The following is a 16,706-nucleotide window of genomic DNA, read 5'->3' on the forward strand; positions in this document are numbered from 1 at the left end:
TCATAAAAGAGCATCATTTCAGATATCAATATGGTCACCAACACACTATTTTGACCACAAAATTCTAATATAAATTATTTGCAAAATATAGCAAATTTGTAATATTATGAAAGTACTATTCAAGATAAATCTAACTATACTATTTTGAAAAGTTGAATCAAAGTATTCAAAGAGATAAGATGGTCAAAATTTAAACGCAATCCAAAGCGGCACTTTGACTGAAGGGAGTAGGTCCTTCGTTCTGCAAGCGATTTTTTGCACATTTTCTAAGTCGCTTCTGTATCAATCTTTTGTTTAGGTAGTATGATTGATTTGCAGCACCTTCAATTGGTACAAATAATATGTTCATTTTATTGTAGCTGTGTCTTTTGAAAACGTTTGAGTGGAAGAGAATTGCCAGAATGCGCTGATCCTCATCATGTTTCTTATCTTATTATATATATATAATAATCAATGAGTCCAACGAGTGGATACAATCGTGATCCGAGAGAGAGGGAGCTGCCTAACTGAAACGCCCACGTCCTAAGCCACTACCTGAAATATCTGAACTCTAACTGAACATGACGCACGCACGACAACAGCCTGACCGACAACGGTCAGTGGCTGATTACAATTCTTAACATCTTTGATGTGTTACATGACAATCCACGGGAAAAAAACATACTTATTGCATGAGTGGAGGTCGAGACCGAACAGGTTCATAAAAAAAAGCTGGATACGGGAGGCGCATTTTTAAGGATGCACGTGGAGCAATCCATAGCTCCATTTTAGTTCAACTCAATCGACTAATTAATTATTATAACTAATTAGTTAATCAAGTTGTACTAGTATGAATATACAAATATTTATTAGTGTCACATGTCCAGTACACTCAAATATGCGTCGAATCAGATCAGACTGTTTCGGCACCACGCATTGCGGCGGTGCAAGTGCAACAGTTAAAGTACTGACCGTATTGCTTCTCATTAGTCAAATAGCAGCAGCAGACAGCAACCAACTTTACCCAAAATTCCCAAGAGGCCAAAAGTTCTTAAATTCTGGGCAGAATGTACACAAACCACGGTAGCACATGCCGAGTTACAGATCCAACGCTCCAAGATCAACAGAGCACAAGTCAGAAAGGTACATCAACTCTTCAGGATTTTCCAAGGATAGTAGTCGTTGAGGTCATTCCAACCATTCATTATCCTTATTGCCTTTCTTCTTGTAAGGCCTTCTCCAACAACAGCTGCATTCTTCCCGTAAAATACTGTAGCTATGCGATTTTGTACCTTTTGCCACTCCAAGCAGGCGGTATAGCTCTCCAATAGAAGCGGCTTCAGCGGCACAGTGATACGGTGAGAGAAACGGACACAGCAAATTTGCGGGAGAAAACAGGCTCCCGCAATACTGTAGTCAAGTATGTCCGTGGGTTCAAAAGGAGAAGAAAAGATATGAAAGGTAGAAAATAGATATCTTTTAGAGATGAAAATAATAAATGATAATATAATAATATTAAGAGATAATATAATAATATTATAAGAGTAGATTTTTAAAGTTTTTATTGGAGATAGCCTAACTCGTTACTTTTCTATTTCTCTAACTTCAGAGAACAACAGCAGAGCTGATATTATTTCCTCGTACAAACCAATTCAATTTCGGATTAACAACAATTTAGGCAGTAACTTCCAAACTCAACTTGATACCATGAAGATTTGAGCCAAAAGAAAAGGCAGTACAAATCACAAGAGGGATCTTGGTTCAAATATCAAAACAAAAAGACACTACACTTTGATTCAGTAACTATATACTAACTTCATTCTTAAATAGATATCTTCCTTAAATGCATCTGTTAAACTTTAAAAACTTATCATTAATATATTAAAAGAATATTAGAATTTGACATATAATAATAATAATAATAAATTTATTATGAAAAATATTGACATAATCTAATTTTTATCAATTTGTCAAAAGTAATAGTAAAACATACTGTTAGAGACATGTTGATGTCCTAAAAAGTAAAAAAGAATTGAAGTAGTAGGCAGCAATAGATTGTGTGATTCAGACCAGATACCAGCAGAACATTCAGGTTTGACGACCCAAACTCAAAATCTCACATCACAACTAAGTGCAACACAAAATGACAATCAAACAGTAAACATACAGAGATAGATATTTTTTTGTTCAGCGATTAACAGTCATACTGCAATTTCATCCAGAACTAACACGATATTGCAATTTCACCAAGATACTAAATTTTGGCACCAACAGGTAATCAGGCTGTTCCCTACAAAACATTCATTCAGACTGACAACAAACAGGAGAATTATATTCTGTTCAGCAATTAGCAGTTGGTACCATCTACTGAGTTCTGAGATTTAAAACCGGCACAGATACTTGGGTAAGTACAGACCGACTGACTGACATTCCAACGGTCAAGTGCCGAAGAAGCGAACACTAGAACTTACTGCCTCACTTCAGGGACAACACTTGCAACTACGTTACAGGAAGAAGACGGGGGTATGTCATCCCAACTCCAAAGGGGGACACTGCTAGATCTAGAGACAGACAGAGATCATCGAAAAGTTAAGGAGCAACGCTCGGTTAGAGCAACGACTTCCCTACTGACTGTGACGATGGTGAGGAAGAGCTCCATCACTCGTCTCCCTGAAAAACCAGTCCAGACACGGCATCAGTGAGATCCTCCCTATTCAGAGCAACGTAAGTTATTTCAACAGCAGCGCAACGGGCAGGAGGAGGCGCTCACCTCCACGCTGCCCTCATCCTCGTCGTTCACCTCGGACTTGGACTTGTCGGAGTCGCCAGACGCTGCGGGGCCCCCAGACTGCAAACGCGCATATGTCACACACATCACTCATTCCAATGCAAACCGCATAATCGAATCTGCAGACAATCGACAGGTGCAACGAGAGTGGTATACCGGCTTCTTGTTGTAGGTGCCCATCTTCTTGTTGTACTCAGCCTTGAGCTTCTCGGCCTTGGCCACAAAAGGAGCCTTCTCCTGCGCGATTCAAATTTGATCGTATTTGAATCGAGATCATTTTTTCAAATTTGAAATTTGAGCGCTTATCGATTCAAATTTCAAACAGTATAACGAACACATCGGACTATCGAATGGCATCAAAGCAAGCCTCAGTTGCGTGGACACATCTTCATGTGGGGCAGATCGAGAGCAGCCAAAAGGGGCAAGCTAAACGCTATCCACAAATTTAAGCCGCTGACTAAACTAAAATTACCTAAACCAGATGTGCAAGTGCATTAGATAATTTGAGCCGAATATCTAACGAGTGAGCAAGCTGGCTCCCACTCGAACTCCACAACATGAACGCATCACCATCCATTTGAGCATAACCAGGGAACTAACCGGACTAGCGCTAGGCATCAACAATTTCGTAGATCTAATACAGCAACAAGCAGCCGCAAAGTATATGCACAACGCAGGTAGCCCAAAGACGAACGAATTCTAAACCTCATGCATCCAACCACCAAGCAGCATAACAGATCGAAACGAACTACGATTCGAAAATTTTGCAGGGGGGTGAGATGGTAGAAACTTACAGCATCAGACAGGGACTTCCACTTGTCACCACCTGCCTTGCCAATCTGCGATCCACAAAAGTAAACGAATCAGAACGCAAGTTTTCACAGCGAAATCAACGCATAATTTCGAATCGAATCGATGCTTACCACAGAGACTTGCTTCACATTGGGGTGCTTCTCCTTGTAGTCCTTCCTGAACCCCTCCCTGCAAAAAATGAACAGACCAAATCGATCAGAACGAACCAAAAACTGACGCCAAAAAAATCCGCACGAGGAAACGCGCGAATCTAACACTCACATGAAGACGAAGAACGCGCTCGGAGGCCTCTTGGGCTTGTTCGGGTCCTTCTCGGCCTTGGTCTTCCTCACCGAGAGCCTTCACCACCACCACCAAAAACAACAACAACAAAACCTCATCAAAACCCAACCAAAACGAATCGAAGCTACCGCAGAAACACCACGAGAATGGAGCAACGAAGCGGCCGGATCGGATGGTACCTGGAGTCGCCGCTGCTGGACCTCGCCCTCGACTTCATCTCGAAACCTACCACACAGATCCAACCGAAACGAAACGATTAGCAACAGCCCTCACCAACAGCATCGAATTCGCTACGGATTGACCTGGATTTCGAACCCATTGTACCTTCGGGGTCGGATCACGACGAGGGTTTGGTTGTGTGTGCGCGCTGCGTGATGCGAGTGGAGAGGAGTGCGGGCAGAAGGGGGGCGGCATTTAAAGGCGGGGGGCAGCGAGCGTTTGCGCGGGATCTGAAAAATATTTCGCCACGTCACCGATCCGGGCGCTCGCCTCCCATTGGCTAATGGCTTCCGCTACGAAAGGCTTGCCCAGCCTACGGCCGTTGTCTCGATGACCGGGCGGTCGGACGATGCGAGGGCCCGCGTCTCAGTGAGTGTGTAGTCCGGGTTATTTTGTGCTGGCGGCGGGAGTTTTCACGGTGTGCTTTCTTTCCCCCGCCCCTGTGCTTCTTGGAGGGCCACTTTGGGCATTTCGAAATCTCGCGGGGTTGGTAGAAGTTTCGGGGCCCACGTGTCATCCTTGGTGATAGTTATCCGGATGTCAGTATTGTACGTACTAGTGAGCTTATCTGCTTTTCCGCTGTGTAAGGGCATGAACTAGGGTGAAAATGGCTCCTGCATCTGAACTGTTTTAGTGCTATCTACATCTCGGATATCGAATTCAGATATGAAAAATCTAGTATCCATCGGATATCGTATATCCGGAAAAGCTATTGGAAACATCCAATGATTATCCGGAAAGGTATCCGAAGCCTGGTCTAAGTCTTGGCCCAACTCAAATCGCTAGCATTGGCAACTAGTAAGCCTACCACACGTTCATGCCAAACAAATGAGCACATATGCCGATCTGCGCAACCCTACCATCAGGCATCAGCCAGCCGTTCTCACGCCGCCATCCGGCAATCCCTCTCGACCTCTCATCACCGCCTCCTCCTCCCTCGGATTCTCGCCCCTCCTCAATACTGGTTGCCCGTTGCTGAATGGAGCCACCTTGACCTCATCGTCGGCCGTCCTAGCCTCAACCATGCTGTGACACCTGCATAAGCCGCAACATCGACCTCATCGTGACTCCCGACCAAAGTGAGCAAGAACAATGTATTTAGTTTCTTTTGTTGGTGCCCCCGGGATTTTGAGTGATTGGTTTGTGGATGTGTGATCTTTCTTGCTTTCTTGCATGGATGTGTGGCATGTGGGATTGGCATAATGAACATTTGTATAAGCTTGGCAATGATGGATACCTCCCTTTATCTTTCACCAAAATGATAGGATGTTTCAACATAAGAACCAATTGTGAAGCAGCAACTTGCTATTACAATCCTAGTTAATATCTTTGGTCATCCTTTGATGTGGATTCCTGATGCCTCCTTGTGTTTCTCTATTAGGATGGTTGCTGCGAGTGGGAGTGTATGTGCAAGCATAGGAGCATCCCCTGTTGGTGGTGCTTCAGCCATTGGCATGGGTCAATTGGTGCCGAAGCCATCCCTACCAGACTGGCATGATCTGTTGGTGAAGGAGACAACCACATATTGTGCATGGAGGCACTGAAGACGGCCACGTACATTGTAAATCAGGTTTCCAGTAAATCAGTTTTAAAAACACTTTATGAATTATGGACCGTGAGAAAACCCACTTTGAAGTACTTACACGTGTGGGCCTATCTTACTGAAGCTAAATTGTTTAATCCACATATTGGAAAATTAGATTTTAAAACAATTAGTTGTCACTTTATCGGGTATCCTGAAAGATTAAAAGGGTATCACTTTTACTATCCAGATAGGATCACTAAGTTCATAAAAACAACAAACAATGTGTTTCTTAAGAATGGGGACATGGAACCCAGGGAAGTTGATCTCATGGAACCTAGGGAAGTTGATCTCGAGGAGAAGCGAGTTTATGTTCCTCCACCGCTGATCCAAGAGACCTGCATTCCTGTGCCCCCAAATGGTTGCAACTTCAGTAAAAAATAACATCAGTGCATCCCCTGTTGAGGTATCTGAAATTCCTAATAATGTGCCTAATAATGAGCATCAGTACTCCCCTATAGTACCTAGTCCTAGTTCTACAGTGCCTAATGAACTAATCAGAAGATTACAGAGTGGCAGGAGACTTGTCATCTCGAGTGATTATGTTGTCTATATGAATGATGATGTTAATGACATGAAAAGCAAGAGATCCTAACTCGTATAAAGAGGCTATGATGAATGAGCATTCGCCTGAATGATAATGATGCGTGAAACTTAGTAGAAATGTCTAACAGAGCCAAAACACATCGAAAGGTTCAAAATGAGGCTCATAGCAAAAGGCTTCTTGCAAAGAGAAGGAATTAACTGTAATTAAACTTTCTCTCCTGTATCAAGTAAATATTTCTTTAGAATTACTATTGTGCTTATGGCTCATATGATTTAGAGCTACATTAGATGGACATCGAGATAACATTCCTTAATGGTGACTTGGAAGAAAATATTTACATGGATCAACCGGAAGGTTTTATCGTGGAAGGCAAGAAACATATGGGTTGTTGCCTTAAGAAATCAATTTATGATCTAAAGCAAACGTCTAGACTATGGTGTTTTGAGTTTGATAAAGTCATAATAAACTTTGACTTTAAGGAAAATGAAGTTGATAACTGCATTTATGTTAAGTTTAAATAGGAAAATTTCACCTTTTTAGTTCTCTATATGGATGATATCTTATTGACCAGCAACAATAAGGATATATTGTTTAAGACCCAGAGATTTCTTTCCCCTAATTTTGATATGAAGGAAATCGGTGAAGCTTCGTACGTTCTTGGCATTGAGATTCACCGAGACAGGTCCAAAAGAGTATTAGGTTTGTCTCAAAAGACATATATTGACAGAGTACTGAAGAAATACAATATGCATAAGTGCTCTGTTTCGTCTACTTCTATTGCTAAAAGCGATAAGTTTGGAACATTTCAATGTCCGAGAAACTAATATGAAGCTGATCAGATGAAGTCAGTTTCTTATGCTTCAGCTGTCGGAAGCATTATATGCTCAAGTATGTATGTACCCTGACTTAGCTTTCGTAACCGGGATGCTTGACAGATATCAGTTAAATCTAGGACCATATCATTAGAAAGCCGTTAAGAAAATCATTCACTATTTATAAGGCACTAAGCACTACATGCTCATATTTAGAAAATTCGATAACTTTTAAGTTGTTGGTTATTCGGATGCAGACTTTGCGGGGTGTATGGATACTAAGAAATCCACATCAGATTATATTTTCACCATTGCTGGAGGAGCTATCTCGTGAAAAACTCTAAACAGACACTTACGGTATCGTTAATGATGCAAGCTGAGTTTGTAGCATGTTATGTGGTTGTCAGGTATGTTGTATGGCTAAAGAACTATATCTCGGGATTAAAAGTGGTAGACAACATTTCAAAACCACTTATATTATACTGCGATAGTCAACCCGTAGTTTTATATATGAGTAACAACAAGTCGAGTGGTGCCGTCAAATATATCGATATTAAGTGCTATGTTGTGAAAGATAGAATCCAGTATCAAACAATCAGTGTCAAGCATCTAAGTATTAATTTAATGCTTGCGGATCTGCTCACTAAAAGCTTACCACCCAACGTTTTTTGTGTTCATGTTGACAACATAGGGTTATTGAAAAGTCTATGATTCTGGATAAAGAGGACCATAAAGCAAACCAGCTCCCATTAAGTATAACAAAATTTTATTTTGAGATGGAGTGACATACTATAGATATTTAGGTTTTAGTGGTATTTCATTAGCCACTGTAACGCTTTATCTTAGAGTTTCGTTTCATTAAGAGTGAGCTTATAATGTCAGCCTTACAATCAAGGGAAAAATCTTGAAATTGATCTTAGCTCTGTCCCTAACACATCCTAACCAAACGTGACAAGGTGCCAAGGTAGAACGGTTTGCCGGATATGATGTTGGTGCCAAGGTAGAAGTTAGGGCGAAGTTGTCGCCATCGGATATGATGTTGGTGCCAAGGTAGAGCGGTTTGCTGGGGACAAGCCGGTCGTCGGGCGCACATGGCGACAGCATCAGGAGGAGAAGGACACTGGTGTATGTGATAGCTGACCAAGCCTATTTTTACAATTTTTGATTTAAGAAATATAAAAATAAAAAATCCTACAAATCCTGTGTCAAAGGCCTAGATCCAAAATTGCAAGATCCACAGACACGACCCATGCAAGTACTTGCTCTGTCTAGTCAAGCCAGCCACCGATACCGATACCGAGACGAGACGCGGCGCGGCGCGTGCGTCACCGGCCGTCGCCGTCGGTCATCACCCACGATGCGACAAGTTTAAGTTGGAGGAAAGTAAATTCTATGTATCGGTGTTGCATGTGTCTGTCTACTCGTGTAACACACCGGATTGATATCACTTGTCTCAATGTAGATCTCAAAATAATAGATCTCGTTTAAATAAAAAATTATATTACATATTTAAACATATATTACTAACGTTGAGTAGATCTTATCATCACTTTAAGATCCATGTTAAAGATAAATAGCGACTATCTAGATGGTGCATATGCAGCACCGCTGCATAGAATTTATTTCTAAGTTGGAGGGGGTCTTGGTTGCGATTCCTGATGGGTTTTCTCGTGCGACGCAGTTCGTGAATATGGCGGTGGACGGCGGGATGCCGGAGAAGTGGAGATCATACTGCACTGCCTATGGCCTTCGTTGCTCGCAGATGATTAGGTGAAAGTTGGACTCCCCCCTTCTCTGACTGCACTAGCTTATGGCTTCTGTTTGTTTTGTAGCCGACGAAGTAGAATGAAGATAATTTATCGATCTCGTGTTGCTATGTGTAACTGCTCTATGGTTTTGGTCTGTCGAACACGCATTAAATCCGGTGGAAAGTTGGTGAGAGACTTGAGTTGTCAGACGCTCAAAGCCTCAAAGAGCAGCATAGTCCCCTATACTTTTCTAGCTTCCTATCCAAATTTAAGTTATCCAGTACTCTAACCACAGTACATTCTCGAAAAAAATATTCTAATCATAGTAGATTTTGAACCGTTGTGGACTAAGGTCATCTCCAACCGCTATCTCAAAATTTCATCTTTAAAAATACTATTACAGCATCCCCTATCACTATTACAGTATCTCTTATTTTTTTCATCTCCAGCAGTTACCCTATTTTCCACCTTATACTTCTTTTTCCTCTCTCTCCGGACCCGCTGTCAGCCTCTGTGAACAGTGTGCTACAGTAAAAGACGGTGTTTTCTTGCTCAGAACACCGTCAGCCTGTATGAACAGTGGTCCTACAGTACTAATACAGTGTTACAGGCGCTATATCTCCGCAGTACTGTAGCGCACTGTAGCAATGGGCGCCGATTCTTCTAGAGTTGCTACAGTATGTGAACAGTACGCCGTAAAAATCATTGTAGCAGCCGAATCTTGAAAAATGTTCTCTGCTGGAGATGGCCTAACTTCCCGGGCATATATTTCTGAGTAGTATTGCCCATCAGGTTCAATGCAATCGAAGAGAAATATTCTTCCACTATCATCACCTCATTATGTATATTTTCAATTTCAGTGTTACCTCTTCCTTACATTGTTACAGATTTGAAAACTACAAGTTAAGAATGAAAAGTGGGGCCGGAAGAAACATAATTTACCTTCCTAACCACCCATTATGCATGCCCCTTATCTGAGTGTTCCTTTATATATCTGGGACTGAAAAGTTGGCCTATCTTCCCTCTAGAACTGAAAGAGTCACACTGTTCTTTGAGTTCTGAGTATTGTCGCTTACCCGTTCTACTTCATTATTTGTATGGGCAAAATATACAGGTTTATTTGGGACGGGGAGTACGGTGCTTCCATTCTCCAAGATGAACACAACAGATGACATGAGTGGCCTGTCGTTGGGGTTATCCTGCACACACAGGAGCCCTATGTGGATGCAAACCAAAGCTTCATCTGGTATGCAGCTCTCCACAGTACTTGAGTCTACCAAATCCTCTGCCTTCTCTTCCTTCCACAGGTTCCATGCCTGAATAAATCAAACCAATGAGTGAGGTTGTGGAACTCTTAACTACTTCAATGTCTACTCTTTGCAAACTTAGAAAAGCTTACACTCACGTAGACTATAAGGTTTTCAAAGTCCATTGTGTGATCAGTAGAGCTTATCTTCACACCACTTACGACCTCCAAAGTCAACACACCAAAACTGTACACATCGGACTTGACAGAAAATATGCCTCTCAGTGCATATTCTGGAGCCATGTAGCCGCTGTTGATATTTTATCAGGAAGGGTCATTTTTTCTGTGACTTTGGTTAACTTTTATGCTAATTTCAGAAAAAAAATGTCACTCACTATGTTCCGACGACGCGTTTTGTGTTTGCATTCTGCTGGTTGTCACTAAACATCCTTGCCGTACCGAAGTCTGCTATCTTGGGTCTCATCTCCTCATCCAGCAAAACGTTGCTTGCTTTGAGATCTCTGTGAATTATCTTCTGTCTTGAATCTTGATGGAGGTATAGAAGCCCTTTAGCAACCCCTTTGATTATGTTAAACCGCATTGGCCAATCTAGTACTGTTTTTCTTGTACTGCCTACAATGGGCGACAGTATCTTATGATTAATGACCAATTTGTTGTGTTGAATAATGAAACTGTAATGTGCTATTATTAAAATGATCATACTGAAAAGGAGAGCATCTAAGCTTTTGTTAGGCATGTACTCAAAGATCAGTAGCTTTTCATCTCCCTCTATGCAGCAACTGAGAAATCTAACCAAATTTCTGTGCTGCAGTTTTGCGATTAGAATAACTTCGTTTCTGAATTCCGCTATTCCTTGCTCGGAATTCCCGCTGAGCCTTTTGATGGCAACTTCTCGACCGTCTAATTTTGCCTTGTAAGTAAAATGGTGAATGGATGAGTTTAACCAGGCATTTTGTACAACCACAATTCGAGAATGAAATTAGAACTGGAAAATGTGGATGAGTTACCTTGTAAACTTTGCCAAAACCTCCTTGTCCTATCATAAATGATTTGTGGAAGTTATTTGTCACAGTTGTGATATCTCTGAAGCTTACAACTGGAACTTCAAAGCCTTCAGTATGACTTCCTTTTCCAAAGCCTTGAGGAGTACTTCCCCGTTTCTGTTTATGACCTGCTTCCAGAATGTCATGAACATTTCTTCTCTCGTGAGGATAATGTAGAATTGAGTACTAGTGCAAAAACCAATTCCCCTCTGACGTGTAGAGAAGTAGAGCCAGTACCTTTGAACTTTAACCATGCAAGGGAAATGCCTGTGAGTATCAGAATGCCACTTATTAAAACTGCAGGCAGCACAATCTTTACTGCGTTGGTCTTTGGCCTTGTTCCTGTGCGAAGTCATTCCAGAGTTTTATGCATGAGTACAGCACAAAATAGTTAACGATCAAAGTTCACTTGACAGATACAGGAGATGAAATGGCTAGCACACCAGCGTCCAAGCCTGCAATTCGGAGGTACAGAGTGTCGCTGCCAGCCCCGTCACCTATCTTCTCCGTGTCAATCAGCTCGCCGGCCCATACCAAGCACCTCGTCACGTCCCCCTTCGTTCTGCTGGTGCTCAGGTTGGCATAAGCGTACGCCACGCACGAACAGTTGTCGGTGCACTCCGCCGCGCAGTCCTCCAAGGTTCGGTTCTTGACGAGCACGAACTTGTCCGGTGATTTCATCCCCGGCAAGGCCAAGAAACCGTCGCCGCATCGCAGCGCCTCCTTTCGCCGGCACCCCTGAGAGAACCTGCCGCTGTTCCAGTCTTCCAGGCTTGTCGGCTCGAAGCCGTCGAGACACTTGCAGGTCGGGATAGCCACCGTGTTGTCGCAGTAACCGTGCGGGCCACAGTAGCCGTAGCGGCTGCACTCGCACATTGGCCACTCACCGACAACCGCCCACGCCGATGAATTGATGTTCCAGGTTTGGAGCTGGAATTCGCCGGAGTAAGTCAGCACGAACCTGGTGGGCGCAGCGCCGTCCGAGAGGCTGTAGGTTATGTAGATATGCTCCTCGATGTTGACGACTGCGAGGTAGACGATGACGCTGTTGTTCGTCTGGTATCAGCTGGCGACCATGTAGCCTGTCCATGGCGGGCTGCGCCATAACGGACGCGTCCCGTTCCAGACGAAGATCTGAAAGGACGTGTTTGGGTCTCCGCCGGCGGAGAAGCTCCCCGGCGAGGGGTCATCGGGGCCTTTCCACGAGACCAGGCGCTCGCCGGCGCGCGTCTTCATACCGGGGAGGAACGTGTCGGCCGGGTGCTCGAAGCTCTGCCACAAGGTTGTGCCGTTCGCGGACCGGATGACGAGGTTGCCGGTGTTCAGAAGCACTGCGGCGAGGCCGGTGGCTGCTGGAGATGAGCTCGGGACGCCGGTGATGTTGGTCGTCCAAAGGACACGGCCGTCGGAGTCCGACAGGACGAGATTGGAGGCGTTAGTCAGGGACAACGCTGGTGCAGGAGAGGTGTGGTTTGTGACGGGGGTTTCTCTGTTGGCGACCCACACCACGGTGAGCCGGGGGATGTCGTTGTACCATATGCCGAGGTAGAGCTTCTCCGTAGTGGTGGAGTTGGCCGGGGAAAAGAAGCCCAAGGCGAAGCTGCCGCCGTCGGATATGATGGTGGCACCAGGGGACAGCAGCTTGCCGGGGACAAGCCGGTCGTCGGGCGCACACGGCGGCGGCAGCAGGAGGAGAAGGACAGTGGTGTATGCGATAGCTGACCAGTCCATCGGTGAGCTGAGCGAGTTCTGAAAAGAATGTGCTGATACTAGCTAGCTTGTTGGCCAGGGATCAGCTGACAAGTGAAGAGTTTGCCTTGAGCCTTTGTCTAAAAGCAATGTTATCGAAATCTTCGGTTTCTGACGAACGGGGAGAACAAAAAAAACCAAGGACCAAGGCCATCTCCAAGAGAGTCTTCAAATCTCACTTTTCCAGTACTACAGTGTTTTGCGGTCTACTGTAGCACTGGAAATTCATCTCCAACAGATCCTCTATCCAGTGCTACAGTGCTGATACAGTAGAAAAAATAAGGAATACTATAATAGTGATAAGGGATGCTGTAATAGTATTTTGAGGATGAAAATTTGAGGTAGCTGTTGGAGATGGTCTAATGAAACAGACAGAAAGCAGGTACCAGTCGTTTTCCACCGGTCCCGCTGCATGTGATTTTGATGCGAGGTGGCCTCCTCTGCTCCCGTTTCTTTCTTCTCCACCCATTTCGGTATCTGAACCTCGTACGGATCCCCGCGTTGCGGGCGAATTCGGGCGGACTAATTTAGCACGTGATTCGCAAACGAATGAGTTAATCGGCATGTGATTATGCAGGGGCAAAAGATCGCGCGGATTAGGAGCAGAGACCTTTACGATTCGCGGCAAAAGATGGTTAAATGGGCGATCCGATTTGACACGGTACGGGTCTACTGAGGTACGACCTGTTTAGACTCAATAGCTAAATGAGTCGTATCGTGTTGGTACACGGGTCGTGACTCTGATGATTTTTTTTTGCCCGTCAACTCATAAAAAATTTAAAAAACTTATTTTCACTTGAAATCAAACACGAGACCTTATACTTAAAAGTAAAACACACTACCATTGCACCACATATCATATATAGTATTAGATCTAAACAAATTATATAAAATACTAAAAAATATAAATAGTTAAACGAGTTGACCCATCGTGCCGTGACTCCGATTCGGACACGACCCGTTAGCCGTCGTGTAGTACCATGCCTAAGCTATATCAACAATGTCATGACTCAAACTGAGTCATATTATATGATCTATTTAGACATCTTTAAATTCAGTAGACAAGTGGTGACTCAAGTTGCCTCGGTCCAAACGAACAGGGGACATGCCAGCATCCAGGAAAGCCTCAGCAGGCTCAATTTACGAAAGCTTGGAAGCTAAAATAGTAATGCAGAAGCTTGGAAGTCCAGGGGACTCGTTTAACGAATTCAGACTTTGTTACGGTCGACATTTCAGCTGCCCTCGTGCCGCGCGGTAGTTAGGCCATCTCCAATAATTTTCTCTTCATCCTTTTTTATTCTTATTTTTTTATTTTTTTTATCTAACAACCGTTTTTTTCTCGAAAAGATTCACAAAGTAGAATGAGAGAATCTCAAAGGAAAAAGAATAAACTTCAGAATCTATAAGTAAATAGAATATAAAGATAAAATGTTAGAACTTAAAAATAACGAAAATCATTTCACAAAAGAAATCTGTTGGAGATAAATCCAAGGAATGCGCATACCGCACAAGAGGAATCTTTGGCAGCCTGTATACGATGGCAACTTGCCGTACAACTCGTCATGAAGGTGCCTGAACTATGAAGAGTTCCATTTGCATCGACGCTCTCTCCCATGTGTGGTTTCACCATTCAAGGCTTCCATATAATCTGTCTTATTAATATGGTTTTTTTATATTGATATTTGTATTGAAAAGATAGATAAAAAAATTATAACATATGTAAATGAATTAATAGATAGATAAATATCAGGTAGGAGCAATAAACAAAACACAAATAGATGTGGAGTTGCGTTCCCAGCAATCCAGTGCCCCATGTAACACTCTACCTTCAAAATCTGCTTACACCTCAATTCACCTATAGGACGGACCCACGTACGCATAACACATCTCTTACAATTCCATCATCGCTTCATATAAAAGAGTTAACATGAGATGATAGGTTACACAAAGGCTTATAAGCTGGCTCTAACCTCTCTAAACTACCAAAATACTACTAAACCCACTATACCGGAATACTTAGGGCTACACGGGCAGAAACTAAAAACTCTAACAGGCCGGTGTATTACATTCTTCCCTCCTTCAGGGCTGACGCCCTCGGCGGGTATTACATTCTTATCCCCTTCAACGTCGACGCCCTCAACAGCTTGCCGCGTACACGGTAGACAAATACATGATCTCCCATTGGTGCCACGACCATGGTATGTCCCTTCCATGGGCTGACAAGCATGCACTCATACAACTAGTGTTGGCTCCGAATACCATATATAGTATCCCACCTCCCACTTACAACCCAGCCCATCTGTGGGACGGACCCACATATACATAGCACATCTCTTACACTTTCGTTCTCACTTCGTGTAAAAAGATTAACCTGGATGTGATATGTTTGGAGCACGAAAGCTTATAAACTAGCCCCAACCTATCTAAATTGCCAAGGTGGTATTAAACCCACCACACCGGAATATTTGAGCCACACAGGCTGAAACAAGAAACACTAATAGGCTAGGGTATTACACCCACACGGCTGAGATAGGCCGTGCGAGCACAAGAGCATGTAGAGTTGCATTTCACGTAGCCGAGCGGCCTGTGCACGCACTTGTAGCTGCACCGACCCATCTGCGCGGGCATGTGGCCTTGGCCCTGTATGCATGCGACATAGCGCCTCTAAGGCCCGCTCAAGCCATGCGTGCCGTGCTGGCACACAGCTCAGCTCCTTCCCATGCACGGTGTGCCCGAGTGAGGATGAGGTCCATGCGCCGAGAACTTTTTTCTTTATATATTATTTTTAATATCAGAATTTGCAAATATATACGCTTATTTTGAAAATTTACACATCTATACTCCTGTCGCCCATCCAACGGACGACAGGTCTATATGGTAAGTCACGTGGAATATGTAACATCCTAAGTTTTAGCATTTATATTATAGCAAAATTCACTCTTTTTTAAAAATTTGAATTAGTTAAACCATCATAAAACCGAGGAAGTATATGTAAATGTATATGTGTGTAGGTGTGTGTGTGTATATATATATATATATTTGGCTAAGTATTCCAAAGTACATTGAGATAGTTTATAAATTTAGACTCAGCATTAAGATGATCACGACTTCTTTGGTTTATTGGTTTTTATGGTTCTTTGAGTGGAGATTTAAATTTGAATGCCTTTCAAATTCAAATCTAATCTTTATATTCAATTCAGTCAAATCAAAATAAATCAAATCAATTTATGTCAGTCTTCAAATTCAAATCCTTCCCTAAAATCAAGGACTCTAGTTCAAATCCAAATTCAAATAATCTTATTTGAATTAATCCCAAATCAAATATATTTCTTTTTTCCCTAGACCAGACTTTCCTTTCTTCTTGGCCCAACCGAGCTCACCCTCTTTCTTTCTCCCATGGGCCCGACACCTTTCCCATGTGCGCTGGCCCAACAGGCTAGCCCAACCTCCCCCCTCACTTTGGGCCATGACGCTGCCCAAACCCAGCGCGCCCGAGCCATTCATTCCTCTTGCCCGCGCACGAGCCTAAGCATTTGTGAACCAGCCCAGTCGTGCACCCTAGCTCTTCCTTCTCCTCCCTCACTGCCATGCGGGACAAGGGAACCAGATCCTTCTCCCGCCTCCGCTCATTACTCACAGCCACCGTCGCTTTTTGGGGCATTCAAGGAACCGACGACATCCTCACCCCGCCCTCTCTCTAGCTCTCTCTTCCTCTCACTGCCAGTGCGCGAGCAACCCAAAGCAATGTATGATACCATGACTTTGAGGGCCGTTTCCCCTGGCTGAAGGACGGCCGCGTGCCCACACGCTGCAAGATTCCTGGTACGCGGTGTAGTCCTATTCACCAGGAGGACGCAAAATCACCGTCCTTCACTTC

General features: G+C 43.5%; 1 protein-coding gene and 1 pseudogene across 1 annotated transcript; both read right to left on the bottom strand.

Moving 5' to 3' along the window:
- Positions 1-2,290: 2,290 nt before the first annotated feature.
- On the bottom strand, positions 2,291-4,287 carry LOC133897711 (HMG1/2-like protein). Its single transcript, XM_062338518.1, has 8 exons — positions 4,187-4,287; positions 4,042-4,087; positions 3,842-3,919; positions 3,691-3,748; positions 3,562-3,606; positions 2,924-3,004; positions 2,750-2,827; positions 2,291-2,649 (listed from the first exon to the last, which is right to left on the bottom strand). The coding sequence occupies exons 2-8, from the start codon at positions 4,077-4,079 to the stop codon at positions 2,638-2,640; spliced, it is 390 nt and encodes a 129-aa protein (XP_062194502.1). The 5' UTR covers positions 4,080-4,087; positions 4,187-4,287; the 3' UTR covers positions 2,291-2,637.
- A 5,125-nt stretch (positions 4,288-9,412) lies between these two features.
- Positions 9,413-12,931, bottom strand: LOC133897283 (putative G-type lectin S-receptor-like serine/threonine-protein kinase At1g61610; annotated as a pseudogene).
- Between the last annotated feature and the right edge of the window lie 3,775 nt (positions 12,932-16,706).

This window comes from Phragmites australis, chromosome 17, assembly GCF_958298935.1.
Source record: "Phragmites australis chromosome 17, lpPhrAust1.1, whole genome shotgun sequence".
NCBI classification, from domain to species: domain Eukaryota; kingdom Viridiplantae; phylum Streptophyta; class Magnoliopsida; order Poales; family Poaceae; genus Phragmites; species Phragmites australis.